This window comes from Triticum urartu, chromosome 7A (genome assembly GCF_056163025.1).
Source record: "Triticum urartu cultivar PI428250 chromosome 7A, HENAU_Tu73, whole genome shotgun sequence".
NCBI lineage: Eukaryota > Viridiplantae > Streptophyta > Magnoliopsida > Poales > Poaceae > Triticum > Triticum urartu.
This window is the reverse complement of record NC_141879.1, coordinates 92,567,553-92,586,662: the sequence shown is the minus strand read 5'-3', so window position 1 is coordinate 92,586,662 and position 19,110 is coordinate 92,567,553. Positions and strand designations below refer to the sequence as shown.

Below are 19,110 nucleotides of genomic sequence, written 5' to 3'. Positions count from 1 at the left end.
TGCGATGGTGCTAAAATCCTTCACGAACCGCCGGTAGAATCCAGCAAGTCCGAGAAAACTACGTACCTGTGTGACCGAGTTAGGGGTCGGCCAACTCTGGATCGCTTCAACTTTGGCTTTATCAACTTCAATTCCCTGCGTTGTCACAACATAGCCAAGAAAAGCGACGCGATCCGTGCAAAAAGTGCACTTCTCGATATTACCAAATAAACGTGCATCACGCAAAGCAGAAAAAACAGCACGCAAATGGTCTAAGTGTTCCTCTAGTGACTTACTATAAATCAGAATATCATCGAAGTATACTACCACAAATTGTCCAATGAAAGGTCGCAAAACTTCATTCATTAGTCTCATGAAAGTACTAGGTGCATTAGTCAATCCAAAAGGCATAACTAACCACTCATATAAACCAAATTTAGTTTTGAAAGCAGTTTTCCATTCATCACCTAGTTTCATACGAATTTGATGGTAGCCACTACGCAAGTCAACTTTAGAAAACACAACTGAGCCACTGAGTTCATCAAGCATGTCATCTAATCTAGGAATAGGATGACGATATCGAATTGTAATATTATTGATGGCTCTACAATCAACACACATACGCGAAGTACCGTCTTTTTTAGGAACAAGTAAAATTGGTACAACACATGGACTAAGTGATTCACGAATATAACCTTTATCGAGTAGTTCTTGAACTTGTCATTGAATCTCCTTAGTCTCCTCGGGATTAGTCCGGTACGGCGCACGGTTGGGTAATGAGGCGCCAGGTATCAAGTCAATTTGATGTTCAATTCCTCTCATAGGTGGCAGCCCCGGTGGTACTTCCTTTGGGAAAACATCATGATACTCCTGCAAAAGGTTAGTGACAACAGGAGGCAAAGAAGGAGGCATATGCTCAAATGAAAACAAAACTTCTTTGCATATAAGAGCATAACATTCATCAGTTTGAGCATCTAACTCAAAAATTTCAGCACGTGTAGCTAAGAAAGAAGCACCTTTCAATTTAATTTCTTTAGATGTGCTAGGATCATATTTGTGCATCTTATTAAATTGTTCTAACTCATCAAAAACTTTCTGATTTTCAGATTTAGTACGCTCAACATTTGTGTTTCTACTAGCCCTAGCAAGATCATCTTTTAATATTTGCTCAGGAGACATAGGGTGTAGAATGATTTTCTTTCCTTTATGTGTGAGAGTGTACTGATTAGTTCTACCATCATGTAAACATTGTTTATCATACTGCCATGGCCTTCCTAGTAACATAGAACAAGCTTGCATAGGCACAATATCACAATCAATAGTATCATGGTATGAACCTAAAGAAAAAGGAACTCTCACCATGCGTGTTACCTTTACTTTTCCACCATCATTAAACAATTGAATGTAGTAAGGTTGTGGATGTTGTCGGGAAGGTAGGGAGAGCTTCTCCACCATGTCAATGCTTGCTAAATTGTTACAACTCCCTCCATCAATGATTATGCAAACGGAACGCTCCTTGACGACTCCTTTGATGTGGAATAGGTTGTGACGTTGATCCTTCTTTGCTTTGACAATCTGAGCACTAAGTACACGATGTGATATAAGACTCATGTACTTATCAGCGTCGTCGGCGGTCACATGTTCTTCCTCTTGCTCTGGTCTTGTGTCATCATCTTCATGTGCAGCAAGCAAGGCATATGTGTCTTCATCAAAATCACTAGCAGAGTCGTACTCGCCGTCTTCACGAATGATCAATACACGCTTATTAGGACACTCCTTCATGACATGGCCAAATCCCTTACAAGTGTGGCACTGGATATCCTTTGTTCTTTTGGAGGAAGTGGACGATGACGATGAACTTTTTGTTGGAATTTGTGTAGTACTTTTCAGTGGTGCCGAAGTGTGTGATGCTGAAGTTGATGAAGAAGGCCCCGGTCGAGAGGTTGCGGGTGCTGTTGTAGAGGTGCGAGTGGACGGGGCAGCAGGGGTGCGCGTCCCCCATGTGGAAGTACGACCTGAAGAAAAATTAGGACGCATTCTCGAACGATCCTGCACTTCATGTTCAGCATGTATAGCAAGATGGAATAAACGGGTCATTGAATGATAATCCTTATAAGCAAGTATGTCATAAATTTCTCGATTCAATCCACCCAAGAACCTAGCCATAGAGGCTTCCTCGGTCTCAACTAAACCACAACGTAACATGCCCATTTGCAATTCTTGATAATAGTCTTCAACAGATTTAGATCCTTGGTTCAAGCGTTGTAGTTTATTTAGCAAGTCACGTTCATAATATCCAGGAACAAAACGGTGACGCATTACTAATTTCAAAGCTTCCCAAGTGGCAGGAATATTATTAGGATGTTTACGACAATGTTCTCTCCACCAAACAGAAGCAAAATCACTAAACTCACTAGTTGCAGCCCTAACTCTTTTATCATCGGGAAAATCATGGCAAGCAAATTTTTGATCAACTAATAATTCCCAGTCAAGATAAACATCCGGATCATATTTCCCATCAAAAGGAGGCATGGCAAATTTAATTTTACCCAAAGAGTCGTCATGGCCACGTACCTGAGGACGCTGGTATCGTCCCATACCTTGTTGATTAGTGCGTAGGCGACGATGATCACGATCATTGTTATCATTAACTACATCAGGATCCTCGGAATCACCATGATAGTTGTCATCTTGGATGTCGCCGGCTATCGAGTTGGCGTTGCGAGGACGGGGCTGGTGGCATCGGTGTATGAAAGAGGGTGCCTCAGGGGACCCCGACAAGCTCGTGGTAGACCTGTGTTGGTGGCTGGAAGACGCGGAGCGACAGTGGATGCGGCACCCAGACGGGCATCCTGGGCATCGAGACATTTCATAATAGATGCAAGTGTTTGAGTGAACGTCTCATTGCTATCCTCGATCGACTTGAGACGCTTATCAAGTGCGCCCTCGAACAATGTGAACCGCTCAATGTATGCATGCACATCCTCCTCAAGGCGTGCCATCGTGGCTTTCATATTGTCTTCGTCACCTGCCATGGTTAGGATGAAACAAGAACAAAATCACAAGTATATTGCTCCTACAGTAACTACAGTGAGGCAGTGGAAAATGTCTCTCAACTCTCGAGCAATTACCAAGCTCTTACCAGTTCTTACCGTGCTGCAGTGGTTGTCAGCCGTTGGCGAGGTCAAAAGTGATCAAAAAATTGATATAGCGATTACCAAGGGACCGAACAAGATACAATATAGGAAGTGGAGCTTGGTGAAGGTTTCCTCAACTCACAATATGTGGCACGATTAAGCAAAAAGTAATGCAAGCTGAATAATTGCTCAAACTCCTAACTAGTGCTGGGCAGTCGACTAATAAGAGATAAAACAATCTAAGCCTAAATACTGAATCAAGGGAGTGGAAACCAATAAAATATAATAGCTCTAAATAGCTAGATATAAGTGAGGTGTAAACGTAGCGTATGGCGACCAAGAGTGACAAAAGAAAATGTCCAACAAGTATCACGTGTATAGCAGAGGAACAATTCTGAATGTCAAAAGAGATTGCACCAAAAGTGCTAGCCGGCCTGAATTTTGCAACCCTTTTTTTTCTTTTTTTTTTGTCTTTTTTTCCTTTTCTTTTTTTTTGCTTCACTTTTTTTCCTTTTCTTTTTCAAGCCGGTTACTAGCAGAAATTACGTACACCAAGATGAGGCTAAGAGAAATTAAATGCCAGTGTTGTAACTTGTGCTAATTGAGCTGCATGCAAAAGCTAACAACGACGCAAGGTGACAAATATTGGTACACTGGATGTATGGTGTATTGCGCGTGGAGGCAGACACAAGAGAGGAGTTGTCTGATGACCTGCGTGTGTGTGTATAGCGCGTGGATGGACAGACGCCTGCTGGCTGATGTCTGGGCGACTGCGCGAGATTAGACCGCTGTGTGTGTACGCGCAGAAAACAGCGGACAACAAATGATTTTTTGTAAACAGACACGACTTCGGATTGCACGCAAGGATAGGCAAAACTATAAACAATCTGATGCAAACTTGCTTTGATTTTTTTTAACGAAAGTTGTGGCGGAAAATATGGTGGACAAAAACAAGGTTAGATCTAGTAGACAAATTTTCTCTCAAACTAATCTAAACCAGCATGAATTCTAGAATGTATGCAACCAAAAATTCAACTACGCAAATACTAGATGCAAAAATTGCTAAAGGCTAAAAAGGTAGGTGTAATGGATGAACTAATCTAATTTTTTTGGGCTTTTTCGTGGGTTTATAGGACAGAAAAATAAACTAAACTACGAAAACTGCAAATCTCTCACCGACGAACCTGAAAACTGATACCACTTGATGTGACGGCGGCCCGATCTTTTGATGAGAGTGGGGATAACTATCGATTTGATGGATTTTGACCTTGATGATCCGGCTATACCGTACCCGACGATACACCTCGACAATCGCTAAACCAATCTCCGATGGTTATTGACCTTGCCGTAGGCACGATCAACCTGAACAATGAGGTTCGAGTTCCTGCAAGCAACCGAAGAACAGGAAAGAACAAAGGTGAATTGCAACTGAAATTGCGGATGAAAAATTAAGCACATGAACTAGATCAAAATTTGGGGTTCCACTGTGGATCTGACAAGGCGGTAGTCCTACACGTCTCGTAGATGCGAATTGTAGCGAAAGCTAGACAATACAATAAAACCCGAGTCTAAACCTAGATGAACGCTAACTATTTATTAAGTCCGAACGGCCGCCGCCTAGGAGCTGCGCGTTGAAGTGTCCAACACCGCTACGATTTGAAGGAGAAAATAATCATTATCAGGCCGGCCCACATGTAGATAGAATATTGTATGGTTTCCTTCCTTATTTGATGAGGTGGACTTGTGTGTATGTGGCTTCCTCCTTCTCTCCTTTTGCATGTACGTAGCATGGAGCATAGATGGTTCGATTGGTTCTTGCATGCAATAGTGCTCCTGCTGGTGTAGTCAACGTGCAACATTTTCCATCTCCTGGCTTTATATTACTTTCTCTCGTCAGATCTTCAACACCTTCGTTTCTGAGTACAAGTAAATCGGAACATGAGCGTAATATCATATTCTCGTCAGCTAAATCATATGTATAAATGAGCGATAGTACCTGGCCATTTATCTGTCTCATACGGGCTCTAGTCATAGATCCCGACGGAATTGATGAAGGAGTCGTGGCGGGTTTAACGGCAGAAGAGATGTCCTCATCAGAAGGGCGTCGCGGTGGCAGCACCACCGCTTCCTATAGACTCCCAAAGGCACTTTCGAGCTGGCTACTGAGTTTTTTTGCGGGCGCATCTGAAGATGAGAAACAAGCTATGATTCATGCGACGTACGGGTTGTGGCTTGCCCGCAATGAAGCTCGAGATGGCAAGAGGATTGCTCACCCACATGAGGTTGTCGAAGGAGTCCACTCACACCTGGTGGAGTGGCGTAATATTCATGCTGTGGAGGCAAGAGCTTTGAAGTCTAGCCATGTGCAGAAATGGGAGCCACCGGCGTTGGGCTGGGTGAAGGTGAATTCGGACGGGGCCATCTCTAAGCAAAGGAACTCGGGTGGTGGAGGAGCGGTGCTTGGAGACCATGATGGTGCATTCACGGCTGGGGTGTGTCACTTCTTCCCTCACTTGGCGGATCCTGAAGTTTCTGAGATTCTGGCTTGTCGGCGGGGTGTGCAGCTTGATGTAGAGCTTGAAAGCCAGCGTGTTCATCTTGAGCTCGATAGTAAGGCTGTTGTTCAGACGCCCGTGCAGCCCGAAAGGTGGGTCCGTGAATTCAAGAGATTAAAGCTTTGCTCCCACATGGAGTTTCGCGTCGATTGAGTTCGTCGTTCCGCCAACTTTGCTGCGCATAAGTTTGCTAATGTAGGTGTGGGTAATGAGTTATGTAAGGTGTGGTTGGGGCCTCCCCTGACTTTGTTCTTTCTGTAATTGCTGACGACATTCCCAGTTAAATAAAACTGCGGCAGCGTTGATCCAAAAAAAGACATATACGTGCAACCCGACCCCGCATGGCGCCTGCCTGCCACCTCCCGACGGCGACGCTGGCCGCCGCCGCCGCCGCCGTCGCGTTCCTCCTACTCGCCGGCGGCCGGGGCGCCGAGACGGAGGCGGACACGACCGACTGCCGCGTCGCGTGGTTCGCGTTCGGCGGCGCTACGTCGCCGGCCTCGAGGGCGCCGAGGTCACTCCCCGCTGCTGCAAGGGGCTCAGCATCATCAAGGACTTGGCGACCACCGCGGAGCAGCGGCGGGAGCTCTGCGAGTGCGTGCACTTGGTCATGATCGCCGGCGGTCGGGTGATCCCCCGCCGCGGCCAGCTCCTCCGCACCGCGTGCGGCTTCAGCGTCGACTTCCTCCCGACCAACTTCTACTTCAACTGCTCCCGCCTCCCGGTACGTACGCTCGTCTGTATATACCACCGTAGTGTAACAAGGAATCAAACTCTGTTCTTGACTGAAATAAAATTTCGTTGCAGGATCTGTGAGCTGATTAAGTAACCATATATATCATCACGGCCGAAAACGATCGAAGAGAGTCGAAGAGAAGGCGCGAAAAGCTTGCGAGGCTCGGATTATTCTGCCCTTCCCTTTTCTTTTGCGAGGAGTGTGGGCAGAAGAATCTTTTTTTTTCTGCTCAGTTACTGTAGCAAGAAAAATGGACGCAAGCTTTATATGTCCTTTTCGTTTTGGCTCGTGAATCGTGATGGTTGATACTTGATACCAACTTGGCTTCACATTCCATTTGAGTTCAAAAAGAAACTTTATTTTTGGTCTCGTGGATTTATACTTAAATGTTATGGCCGTAAAACGAGAATTCAGAAATGACTACATAGTGTCCTTTCATATTTTTTTTATTAGGGGGCCACTTCTTTTTTAGTAGATATTAGGGAGTAGGGCGTTTTGAAGCTCGGCCTCCATGGAGGCTGGATTTTTTGAAAAATTCAAAATTCACACTTTTCAGTTTCAAAAAAATCTGAAAAAAATCATACAAGTAAACAAGGATGATATGTGTATGTATATAAAATTTGAGGGTGAAATACCCTAAAATGGGATCTGTGCAAAAAAGGCAAATTCATGGACTTTGAGAATGAATAGTGCATCTACTAAAAAGCCTCAGATTTGTTCTTTTTGTGTAGCACTCATTCTAAGGTGTTTCATCCTGAAAATTTACACACATATGCTTTATGTCTCTAAGTATGTGTGTATTTTTTTTCAAAAAAATTTGAAACGTGAAAATTTGAGTTTTGATCAAGTCAAACTCGGGCTGCATGGAGCCCGAGCTCTAAAGAGCATTTTCGGATATTAGGGGGCTACAAAGTGTGACTTATGAGTATTGTGTACTGCTCCTTGTTGGCCTCGGTGTTTGGTGTGTTCGCTGTTGCGGTTCTATTTGTTTATTTTCATTCCTAAAAAAAATTATTTTCATTTCTTTTGTTTAGTCATTCGCTTTCCTTTTTTCTTCCCTAGTTTTCTTTTGTTTTTTTTTCTGTTTTCTTTGTTTTTACATCAATCTTCTCCGTTTCTTTCTTTTCTTTTTTCTTCATTTTTCCTTATTTCATTTGGTTTTTACTTTTTTTACTTTTCTTTGTTTCTATCTATGTTTTTCTCCTTACCTTTTTGTTTTTCTTGGTTTACATTGCTTTCATTCTTTTGCATTGGTTTTCTTTGGGGTATTTTTTCCTTTGGTTTTACTTATTTCTCTGTTTTCATTGGTTTTATTCAGATTTTGTACGGTTTTCATGAGATATTTCTTTCTCTTTTCGTATAGAACATGAACATTTTTTATACATGATTAATATTTTTTAAATACAGGAAATTTTTCTCATATACATCTAAAAAACATCATTTGTATGCACGTTGAACATTTTCTAACTACATGATTAATTTTTTTGTAAATATATATTTTGTTGTGTCTTTCTTTTTCATATGCATTACACATTTTTGTATACATATAATTTTTTATCCCTTCAATATTATTCAAATAATTTATTAACATATTTTAAACATATATTTTGATGTAAACTTTTTTTCATACACGTTGCACATTATTCTTATACGCCAGGATTTTTTTTCTATATACCCATTGAAAATTTTAAAATGCATCACCAGCATTTTTAAAAATATTTCTTTTGATGTCTAATTGTTTCCATATAACATGTACATTGTTTTCATACACCAGGAATATTTTTTATACATGTTTAACGTTTTTTACATAACTAACAATTTAAAATATGATTTTTCCTGTCTATTTTTTCATACACATTGCGCATTTTTGTACACATCTAGAACATTTTTTCATACGTATTTTTTTCAAATATATGTGTTTGAACATATTTTTTAATATCTATTAAAGGCTTTTTGGGATATTTATTAAATATTTTTGAATGTCACAAATATTTTTTTGAATTTTATCAACATTTTTAAAATTGACAGTAACAAAATTTTACATTATGTTTACCTTTTTTTCAAGTTCTAGATTTGTTTTGGAAATTTTGATAAGTTTAAGTTCTAGAATTTTTTGTTTTAGATTTTTTTTCAAAAATATAAAGAAATGTAGAAAAATGAAAAAGGAAGAACGAACGAATGAAAATTAAAAGAAACGGTTGACTGGCCCGCCCATTATCTGCGTCTCTGACGCAATGCTGCCTTCCACCTCGCACTAACCGAGGCATAGGCGCACCCGTCAAGATCAAGACCAGGACATCAATGTGTAGGCGGCGGAAACGAGGCATGGTGCAGGGCCTGGGGGCTTTGATTTATGCAACTCCATGCTAAGGCTTAACCTAATTGGAGTTATTCTTAAAAAAACATAGTTGGAGTAATAGCTCTTTACTTTGCAAAAAAGGGGACACATCTATTAAAAAAGTTCAATAGAAGTATAAAGCACCTCAAACATAATAAAAATTAAATCAAGGACCCTAGCTATTGAGCAAGCACTATGGCTGCCAGAACGAGTCGTCGATGCCGTCACTCCTCTACCGGAGCTGGTCTGACTTTGTCAATGATAGCTGAGAAGTCTTTGCGCACATGCCAAAAGGAGAGTTGCAGTTGTCACCATTGAACCATTAAATTGATCCAAAGTGCATGACACTAAATCTCGCAACCTAGCACGGATAAAGAGAAACCCTAACCTTGCCGCTGCAAGGAGACAGTAGGAGCTACATCGACTCCGTCCAGATGGACGGACTCAATTTCAAAACACAACTCGAAGAAGAAGTGTTGCCATCCGGCCAAGGGCCACACATTGGAGGGTTAAAAAACCATAACGTCAACTATTTTGTCCTAGTTTTTTTGATAAACTTCTTCTCCTTTATTCATTCATAAGTAAAGTAGCAACGTTTACAAATAAATTAAAGGAATAACCTTATCAGGGATGTTATCCATCCAAACACTCAGAAAAGAAAACCTAGCTAACCTTGCTAGTTCATGAGCCACTCGATTACGTTCCCTATTACAATGATCATAAGTGACATGGGAAAAACCTAATGACATGAAATAACAGTCATCTATAATGGATGAAGCGACTAAAGAAGAGTAGCCTTGGCTCAACTCATGCACCACCTCCACACTATCCGAATTCACTTCAATCTTACTGCATCCGACGGTATTAGCAAGATTCAAACCAAACCTCACTGCAATTACTTCTGTTGTGAACGAGTCGAAGCAAAGGTCCATCTTTTCATTAGCAGTCGCTATAAATTTCCCCCTATGGTCCCGGATAACTGCTCCAAATGTTGCTGCGAGTATGTCACTGTCAAATCCCGCGTCAACATTTAATTTCACATAACCATACTTTGGTATCACCCAAGCATCTGAACGGGCGTGAGCCTTTGGGCTATAAGAGATGGTATAATTTGCTACTAAGCCTCTCACTGACATATTGATTTGATATGCGCTTTGAGTTTCTTCGTCATGTGTCAGTTTTCGCCTTCATACCACAAATACCAAGTCGTCGTTGCCATCGTTTCTCTGAACTTCAGCAAGCCCAACACTTGGATTTGTTGTTCTCGAAGGCACAAAAGATGTGCCAACACAAGCTCACCTATTTTGTCAACTTTCAGTGCATGTTTGATAACAAGCTCAAGACCGAGCATCTTCCACACGTCCATTGCCAATTTGCATTCGAACAAAATATGTCTTATCTCATCAGGCCCCTGGTTACAGGGTGGGCAACTCAGATTTATTTTCAAGTGCTTATTAGCCAGGATAGATCGATAGCGAATAGCACTCTGGAGCGTGCGCCACATACATATTTTTATCTTTGCTGGGCAAACTAAGTTCCATACCGAGTCCCATGTATATGATGGGTTTGAAGCTCTAGCCATTGATTCCAACTTGTGCCCAAATTGAAATTCTCATTTTGTATGGTATGCAGATCGCACCATGAAAGTCTCTGACTTTGTCATGTTCCATGCCAGGAAATCTGTCATCTCATGTAATGATAGTGAAATGGCCAAAATTCTTTGAGCATCCACTTGCCAGAACGTTTGGTTAACCAGCTGCTCATCCCAACTCCCTGTCACCGGATCAATGAGGTTAGAAACTCTAGAAATAAGATTGTTTCCCCTTGGTGAAACCACCTTTCTTGTCGGGCTCTGCGGTATCCAGGGATCATCCCATATTCTAATTTTCTCACAATCACCAACTCTCCAAATATACCCATGTTTGAGCGTATCAACTCCGACCATAATACTCCGGCATGCATGTATAAGAAGCCTTCTTTTTTAAAGTTGCATTCATGAGATCTTCATCAGGAAAAAAATTCGCCTTAAGGATTAGCGCACACAAAGAGTCCGGGTTGTCGGTAAGGCGGCATGGATGTTTTGCTAGAAGTGCAAGATTAAAGCAGTGAATATCTCTGAAGCCCATACCCCTTTTTCCTTGGGAATACACATCTTCCACCATGCAAACCAGTGCATCCTCTTATGAGTTGCGGCATCACCCCACCAAAAATGAGATATCGCATCTATGGTTCCTTTATAATTTTTCTTAGGAATTTGAAAGACCGACATCGTATAAGTTGGTATTGCTTGACCAACAGACTTAATAAGAATTTATTTCCCTCCTGAAGAGAGACACTTCTCCTTCCACCCCGTAAGCTTCATAATTAATCGATCTATTAGATATTGAAAACTATCACTTTTATCAAGTCCAAGAGTAGCAGGCAGTCCCAGATACTTGTCATTTAAGGCCTCGGTCATGATATACACACAAGAGCAAATCTGAACCTTCATATTTACCTCGGTGCTGGGACTAAAAAAGATACTTGATTTGTCCACACTAACAAGTTGCCTGGACGCAGCACAATATAAATCCAGAATTGATCTCAAGCACATTGCATTCTGAATATTTGCTTTCATCAAAATTAATGAATCATCGGCAAAGAGTAGATTTGTTACCGCAGGTGCATCTCTACAGACATTGACCCCCATTAAGTCTCCACTCTATTCCGCGTGAGAAAGTAGGGTTGTCAAACCCTCCGTACATAGGAGAAATAGATACAGGGAGAGTGGGTCATCATGTCGAAGACCTCTGGAGGGTTTGAAAGATTTCGTCTCCATTGAATTATATCTCACCTTATATTCAACGGGAGACACACACAACATTATCATCTTAACCCAGTCCTCATGGAATCCTAGCTTCAACAACATTGCTTCTAGGAAAACCCACTCAACTCTGTCATAGGCTTTATGCATATCAAGTTTCACCGCACACCAACCATCTTTGCCCATCTTTTTTTGTTTTATTGTATGTAAATCTCGTAAGCTATTAGCACATTATCCATAATGAGTAGACCAGGAACAAAGGCATTCTGGGTAGGGATATTGATCTCTGAGAGTAACACCCTGAGTCTCGCAGGTATCATCATAGAAATTACATTGTATACCACATCCTACATACCTAAGAGATTCATCCCCACTATCTTATTTATCTTAACATGCAAACTATCCACATCATCAAGTGGGTCCACTAGTTTATATCTCTTGACATGCAGCCATCTAACCACAACACATATGTCATGTCAGCAACCCCGTTCTGGTGGTCAGTAGTCCCGTTTCTGCCGTAACAACCGATCAAACCGATCCCTGGTGCAGTCACGTCTCACTAATCGCTAATTATCTCGCTGCTGCATGAATGACGGTGTAAAAAAAGCACGGCGTGTAGTAGATTCGGTTTCTCCACGGCTGCGTGAAGCTAGGATTCTTGCACCTAGAATCCAAGAGAAAAAAGAGTTTTTGCATCTAATATACAACGTGCTAGTTATTGTAAGGCTGTTTTGGTTTTGCACGTGTGCCATCTATCTAGATGGGCTTGGTTGTTCTACCTAAAGCCCATGTAACTAACACATCTAATTTCGCTAAAAACAAGTAAATTGCAAAAACCATCATAATTGGAGACCCTAATTCAGAAAACCATCACATTTCGATTTTTTTTCAAATAACCGTCTCCATTCTGCTGACAGTTTTCAAAAAACATTGATAAGTTACTAAACACATGTTAACAACATTTCTGGCAGATGGGGCCAATGTAAGTGATGATGTGGCACCGAAATCTCACGGTGTCTGGCGTGTACAGTAAGCTGCACATGGGACCCGCACGTCAGCCTCTACACTTCCTCCTCCACCAGCGTTGACAGGGGGAAAAATCACGCCAGCATCTGACCGGCGCACCACCGGATTCAGCCACCGGCCGGCTCGCGAGACTCCGCCTCCGTGATCTCCCTCCACCTCATCTATCTATGCTCTTGCACGCGAGCCGCCGCAGCAGCCATGGCCAGGCACGGGGGCGCGAGCAGCGGCAGCGGCATCGACCAAGCACGGGGGCGCGAGCAGCCACGCAAGGGCACGAGCAGGTGCAGCGGCCACGGCTACGCACGGGGGCGCAAGCAGCAGCAGCAGCAGCCACGCACGGGGGCACGAGCTGCAGCACCGGCCGCACCCGTGCGCGCGAACAGCAGCACCGGCCACGCCCGAGCGCGCGAGCAGCAGCACCGGCCCGCGCCCGGGCACGCGACCATCAGCAGCGGCCACGCAAGGCGGCACGAGCTACCGCCTGCTACAGAGTACGGGCACGCTGCAGCGATGGCAGGAACACGAACTCTGCCCAGCGCCCCGACTACCCCGTGGGCGCCCTGGTCCGGCGCCGAGATCCCTCATGAGGGCCATCTCCTTTCCCCCTGTTTCGCCGTTGCCCGCAACCTCCCGAGCGCCATGGCCGAGAGCACGAGCTCTTGGTCCGCCCCGCGCCCCGACTACCTCATGGGCGCCCGATCCGGCGCCGCCTCTATGCCCGCGGCCACGCTACCTCGCACTCAGGTCGCCGGCAGCCCATTCCTACACTGCCACCGCCAGTGTTGTACTGCTGCCACCGGCGAGCTAGGCGGCCGACGGGATGCCCTCTAGGTGTTTGAGGAAATTACTCAACAGGACCTCACGTCCGTCTCCTCACTCTGTTTGGCCTATGCCACGTTGACCTGACAATGGGACCTACCCGTCAGATTCGTTGTCAAACGGCTCTAATAGATCTATCAGTGTTTTCTGAAAACTGTCAGCACAATCGTGAATGTTATTTGAAAAAAAAATCAATAGATGGTGGTTTTCTGAATTAGGGTCCCTAATTGTGATGTGTTTTTGCAATTTACTCCAAAAAACCTAACGCATCTAATCAATCTATCCGGCTTATCGCAGTAGGTCGATGATGGTTCATCTTCCCCGTTGTTTTGTCTTCTGCTAGACGCCGCCACAATCGACACCCCATGGAACGGCAGCAACTAATAAATGGCAGCATTCACCACATCTCATTACCTCCCCCTCCATTACCCTACATATGCGGAAGAAAGTGCTAGATTTAAGCAGCCATCGCCACATCGTAATCACGCCACTCGCCATCACGGCAAGATGGAGATACATGTTGCGCCACCGCGCCACGCCTGACGGAACCGCAGCACACCTGCAGCTGGTCACCGGTGCCTCGCAACTGCTTCGCTCGGCCGACCGTACGTATGGTCTTCACCCGGTCAAGGCTGCCATCGGCACCCCATTCCACGCCGCCGTGGCACCACAAAGAACCTTGGCGTTGTCCGTCGTGCAGTCTTTCAGATCCTCATCCCTTTGTTCATGCCTAGAGCGCGGCGAGCCGGTCCACGTGCAGTATTGTGCGAGAGGAACAAGAGGAGCTTTTGGCAACTTCCTTGCGCATGTTTCTTTTGTTTCCCCAATATCACTAAGGCAACCGGAAGCTTCTCGGATATCATTGTAATATGCAAGCTGAACTATATCATTGGCGTCAATCTTCCAATCAGCTAGGTAAATGGGATACAATATATAATCCATGATGCTTTCCTCTATTCCTTTTACATTATCTAATCTGAAGGTCACCATTATTGACATCACATATTAGGATTGAATCTTTTGTGCTGCTGCATTTGTTCAGATAAGTTTTGACCTATACTTTCAGGAACAGTCCACGTGTCCATATCTTCGTGTAAAAGGAATTGAGGAAAGAGTCATGGATTTGTAGGATTGAATGTTCTGTGTCTTTATCAAAGAAACAGTATTACCGGTGCTCTGCATAGTTTCGTCTAGCACAAAATCGCATATCTAGGTTTGTGATCGACAAAGTCAATGTTCTCTGATCAAATATCCTCAAGGTTATGCCAGTGTTTTGTGATCGTGTGATCGACATGCGATTCGCTGAAAGTATGCTAGCATTACCAATCTCTCTCTTTGTTTTCAGAATACTGGATGCGTGGTTGATTGCTTGACCAAGTGATTTAAAGGTATGCATAGATCAAAAGTTGTGTATCTGTTGAGTTATAATCTCAATGGCTTGCTTTGGTTGATTTTTTCATCAAGAATGCGCTTTCTTATGCAACTAACCCCTGGTGTTAATCCTTGAATATATCTCCTAAATTAATTCGCTATGTCGTTAATTATCTTCATGCACATCCGTTTCCGCTCATACATGAGCAATTCCAACGGGCCGACCCAAATGGATGACGATTTTGTCTATTTGGGTCGGCCGCCTGCCCTGCGTCCGCCCTCTTTTAAATTTGGGTCGGCTGGCCGTCCAATATTTACATTGATTTGCATTCAAACATATTGTCAAATAACATAGTTTTATCGAATAAAAATATTATAGTTTTACAAGCCGGATATAAATAAAAATGTTTCACATAGTTTTACAAACGAATAAAAGAAGATACATCTATTGGTTACCAACATGAGCCCATATATGCTCAACTAAATCATTTTGCAGCTGCACGTGAGTTTCCCAATCACGCATGTCTTCATGAAATTGGGTGAACTGTTCAAATGTTGCCGCTACTCCATGCTCAGGCACAACATTCTCACCCAGAAACCGAAACCCTTGATCATACAGATGTTCCGGGCGCTCGTCTTCTACGATCATATTGTGCATGATTACACAAGCAGTCATCACCTCCCACAGTTTATGTGTGCTTCAGGTATTAGCAGGATACCGAACGATGCCCCATCGAGATTGCAAAACACCAAAGGCACGCTCGACATCCTTCCTGGCACTCTCTTGCTCCTGGGCAAATCTATTCCTCTTCTCTCCGACAGGGTTGGGTATTGTCTTGACAATACTGGTCCACTAAGAATAGATACCGTCACCCAGATAGTATCCTTTGTCGTAGTTGTGTCCGTTGACAGTAAAGTTCACCGGTGGGCTGTTGCCTTCGGCAAGCCTAGCAAACACCGGCGAGCGCTGAAGCATGTTAATATCATTGTGTGATCCAGCCATGCCAAAGAAAGAGTGTCAGATCCGGAGATCTTGAGACGCCACGGCCTCTAATATGACAGTGCACGCCCTGACATGTCCCTTATACTGTCCTTGCCAAGCAGAAAGACAGTTCTTCCACTCCCAGTGCATGCAGTCTATGCTGCCAAGCATCCCTGTGAAGCCCCTTCTGGCATTCATCGCCAACAAATGGGCTGTATCTTCAGCTGTCGGCTCTCTCAAGTACTCAGGGCCAAACACAGCAATAACAGCCTTGCAGAACTTATATAGGGACTCTAGGCATGTAGACTCACTCATACGGACGTACTCGTCAATGAGATCACCGGGCACTCCGTATGCAAGCATTCGGATGCCGGCAGTGCATTTCTGATAAGAGAAGAAACCGATCTTGCCGACGGCATCCTCTTTGCACTCGAAACAGTCATCATAGCCGACCACCCCCTCTCTAATATGGTTGAAAAGATGCCTGCTCATACGGAAACGGCGGCAAAATTTTTAATGTTTGAACAACAGATTTGTTGTATCAAAGTAGTCCTTCCAAAGAAGGAAATGCCCGCTCTCTCGGTTGCGATTCAACGTCGGAAGGTGGCCCGGAATGGAGCCACGAAACAACAGCCGCTGGCTGTTGAGGTGGTGATGGACCAACACGGTAGCCAATATCTCCTCCTCGTCCTCGGACGACGAATCGTCGGAGTCGCAAAGGAAATTGTGGAAAAAGAACACATCGGCGGAGTCCATTTTGTACCTTGCAAACTGTCGAATAGCATGCGGGCGTCGACGAAGGAGACGGCCGGCGAGGGGAGTCGCGGCGCGCAGGGACCAGCTAGCTGCCCTGCCGACGTCCGACGAGTGGGCCGGCGTCCGACGAGCGTGCCTGTGACGATCTGGCCGGGCGGCGAGGCGGCCTCTTAGTCGTGGGCGGCTGTGCGGTTGGGGGGGAGCGGCAGTGGGAAACAGTTTGCTCCCCGACGACAAGACGGCGGTGGCGGGGCGACAGGAACAGTGAGCGATGTTGCTGGGTGGATGTGGAGGTGGCGACAGCTGGCAGAGTCGCCGGCAAAAAAAGGGCGGCGGAGTCGGCGACGAAGAAGGCAGGTGAGGGTTGCTGTTGGCTGGGGGGTGGGGGAAGGCCAATGAGCCACCGACCAGCGGACCGGGAAGAAGAGAAGGCGAGTGTGCACGCGTCCGTCGCGTGTCCGCGCCGACGCAAATCCGGCTCAAAAATGGGTCGGGAATGGGTCGCCCGCGAACGAAAAGCGGACGCGCCTCCGTTTGGGTCGGCACGTTGGGCTGACTTTTCTATTCGCACCGACCCAAACGGACAACGGCAGACGAAATGAGTCGCCCCATTAGAGTTGCTCTTATAGTGGTCAGCGAAAGTTGGAGTCCCCATTTCCTGCAGTCCCCATTCCTGGTTGCTCCTTTCCTAATCCTCTTACTTTAGCGTGATAAAATCCTACTACATGATTTTCTTATTACTTTTGCCATGCCTTATGTAGTTTTGGTCATACTGATACGTCTTCGATGTATCTACTTTTCCAAACACTTTTGCCCTTGTTTTGGACTCTAACTTCCATAATTTGAATGGAACTAACCCGGACTAACGCTGTTTTCAGCAGAATTGCCATGGTGTTATTTTTGTGCAAAAATAAAAGTTCTTGGAATGATCTGAAAATCAACGAAGATTATTTTTGGAATATATAAAAAATACTGGAAGAAAGATCCACGTCAGTGGGCCCACACCCTGTCCACGAGGGTGGGGGGCGCGCCCTACCCCCTGGGCGCGCCCCCTGCCTCGTGGGCCCCTGACGCTCCACCGACCTCAACCTTGACCCCATATATTCACTTTCAGGGAGAAAAAAAACAGAGAGAAGGATTCATTTTTACGATACGGAGCCGCCACCAAGCCCTAAACTCTCTCGGGAGGGCTGATCTGGAGTCCGATCGGGTCTCCGGAGAGGGGAATCCATCGTCATCATCATCATCATCATCAACCTTCCTCCATCACCAATTTCATGATGCTCACCGCCGTGCGTGAGTAATTTCATCGTAGGCTTGCTGGACGATGATGGGTTGGATGAGATTTATCATGTAATTGAGTTAATTTTGTTAGGGTTTGATCCCTAGTATCCACTATGTTTTGAGATTGATGTTGCTATGACTTTGCTATGCTTAATACTTGTCACTAGGGTACAAGTGTCATGATTTTAGATCTGAACCTATTATGTTTTCATCAATATATGAGAGTTCTTGATCCTATCTTGCAAGTCTATAGTCACCTATTATGTGTTATGATCCGTTAACCCCGAAGTGACAATATTCGGGATACTTACCGGTGATGTGCGTAGTTTGAGGAGTTCATGTATTCACTATGTGTTAATGCTTTGGTCCGGTACTCTCTTAAAAGGAGGACTTAATATCCTTTAGTTTCCAATAGGACCCCGCTGCCACGGGAGGGTAGGACAAAAGATGTCATGCAAGTTCTTTTCCATAAGCACGTATGACTATATTCGGAATACATGCCTACATTACATTGATGAACTCGAGCTAGTTTTGTGTCACCCTAGGTTATGACTGTTACATGATCAATCGCATCCGGCATAATTCTCCATCACCGATTCAGTGCCTACGAGCTTTTCCTATATTGTTCTTAGCTTATTTACTTTTCCGTTGCTACTGTTACAATCACTACAAAACCCAAAAATATTACTTTTGCTACCGTTACCTTTTGCCACCGTTACCACTACTATCATATTACTTTGCTAATAAATACCCTGCTGCAGATATTAAGTTTCCAGGTGTGGTTGAATTGACAACTCAGCTGCTAGTACTTAAGAATATTCTTTGGCTCCCCTTGTGTCGAATCAATAAATTTGGGTTGAATACTCTACCCTCGAAAACTGTTGCGATCCCCTATACTTGTGGGTTATCAAGAACATTTTCTAGCGCCGTTGCCGGGGAGCATAGCTCTATTCTTTGAGTCACTTGGGATTTATATCTGTTTATCATTATGAAGAACTTGAAAGATCAAAGAACCAAGATTTTTCCCTCAGCTACGAGGGGAGGTAAGGAACTGCCATCTAGCACTGCACTTGATTCACCTTCTATTTTGAGTAAGCTTGCGACACCTAAACCTGCTTCTGCTATTAATTCTGATATGTCGCATGTTATTGATGATGCCACTTCTGCTATGCATGATACTTATGATGAAACTACTTATATGCTTGATACTACTATGCCACTTGGTGAATTTCTTGATGAACAACTTGCTAGGGCTAGAGAGAATGAAATTATTGAATCTGATAATATTGATGAAAGTGATGATGAAGATTCTCCCCCCTAAATA

General features: G+C 44.2%; 1 protein-coding gene across 1 annotated transcript; it reads right to left on the bottom strand.

Moving 5' to 3' along the window:
• Positions 1 to 15,782: 15,782 nt before the first annotated feature.
• On the bottom strand, positions 15,783 to 16,502 carry LOC147958164 (uncharacterized). The gene is made up of 2 exons (XM_087531981.1): positions 16,342 to 16,502; positions 15,783 to 16,230 (listed from the first exon to the last, which is right to left on the bottom strand). Exons 1-2 carry the CDS (start codon positions 16,500 to 16,502, stop codon positions 15,783 to 15,785), a joined length of 609 nt encoding a protein of 202 aa, XP_087388107.1.
• Between the last annotated feature and the right edge of the window lie 2,608 nt (positions 16,503 to 19,110).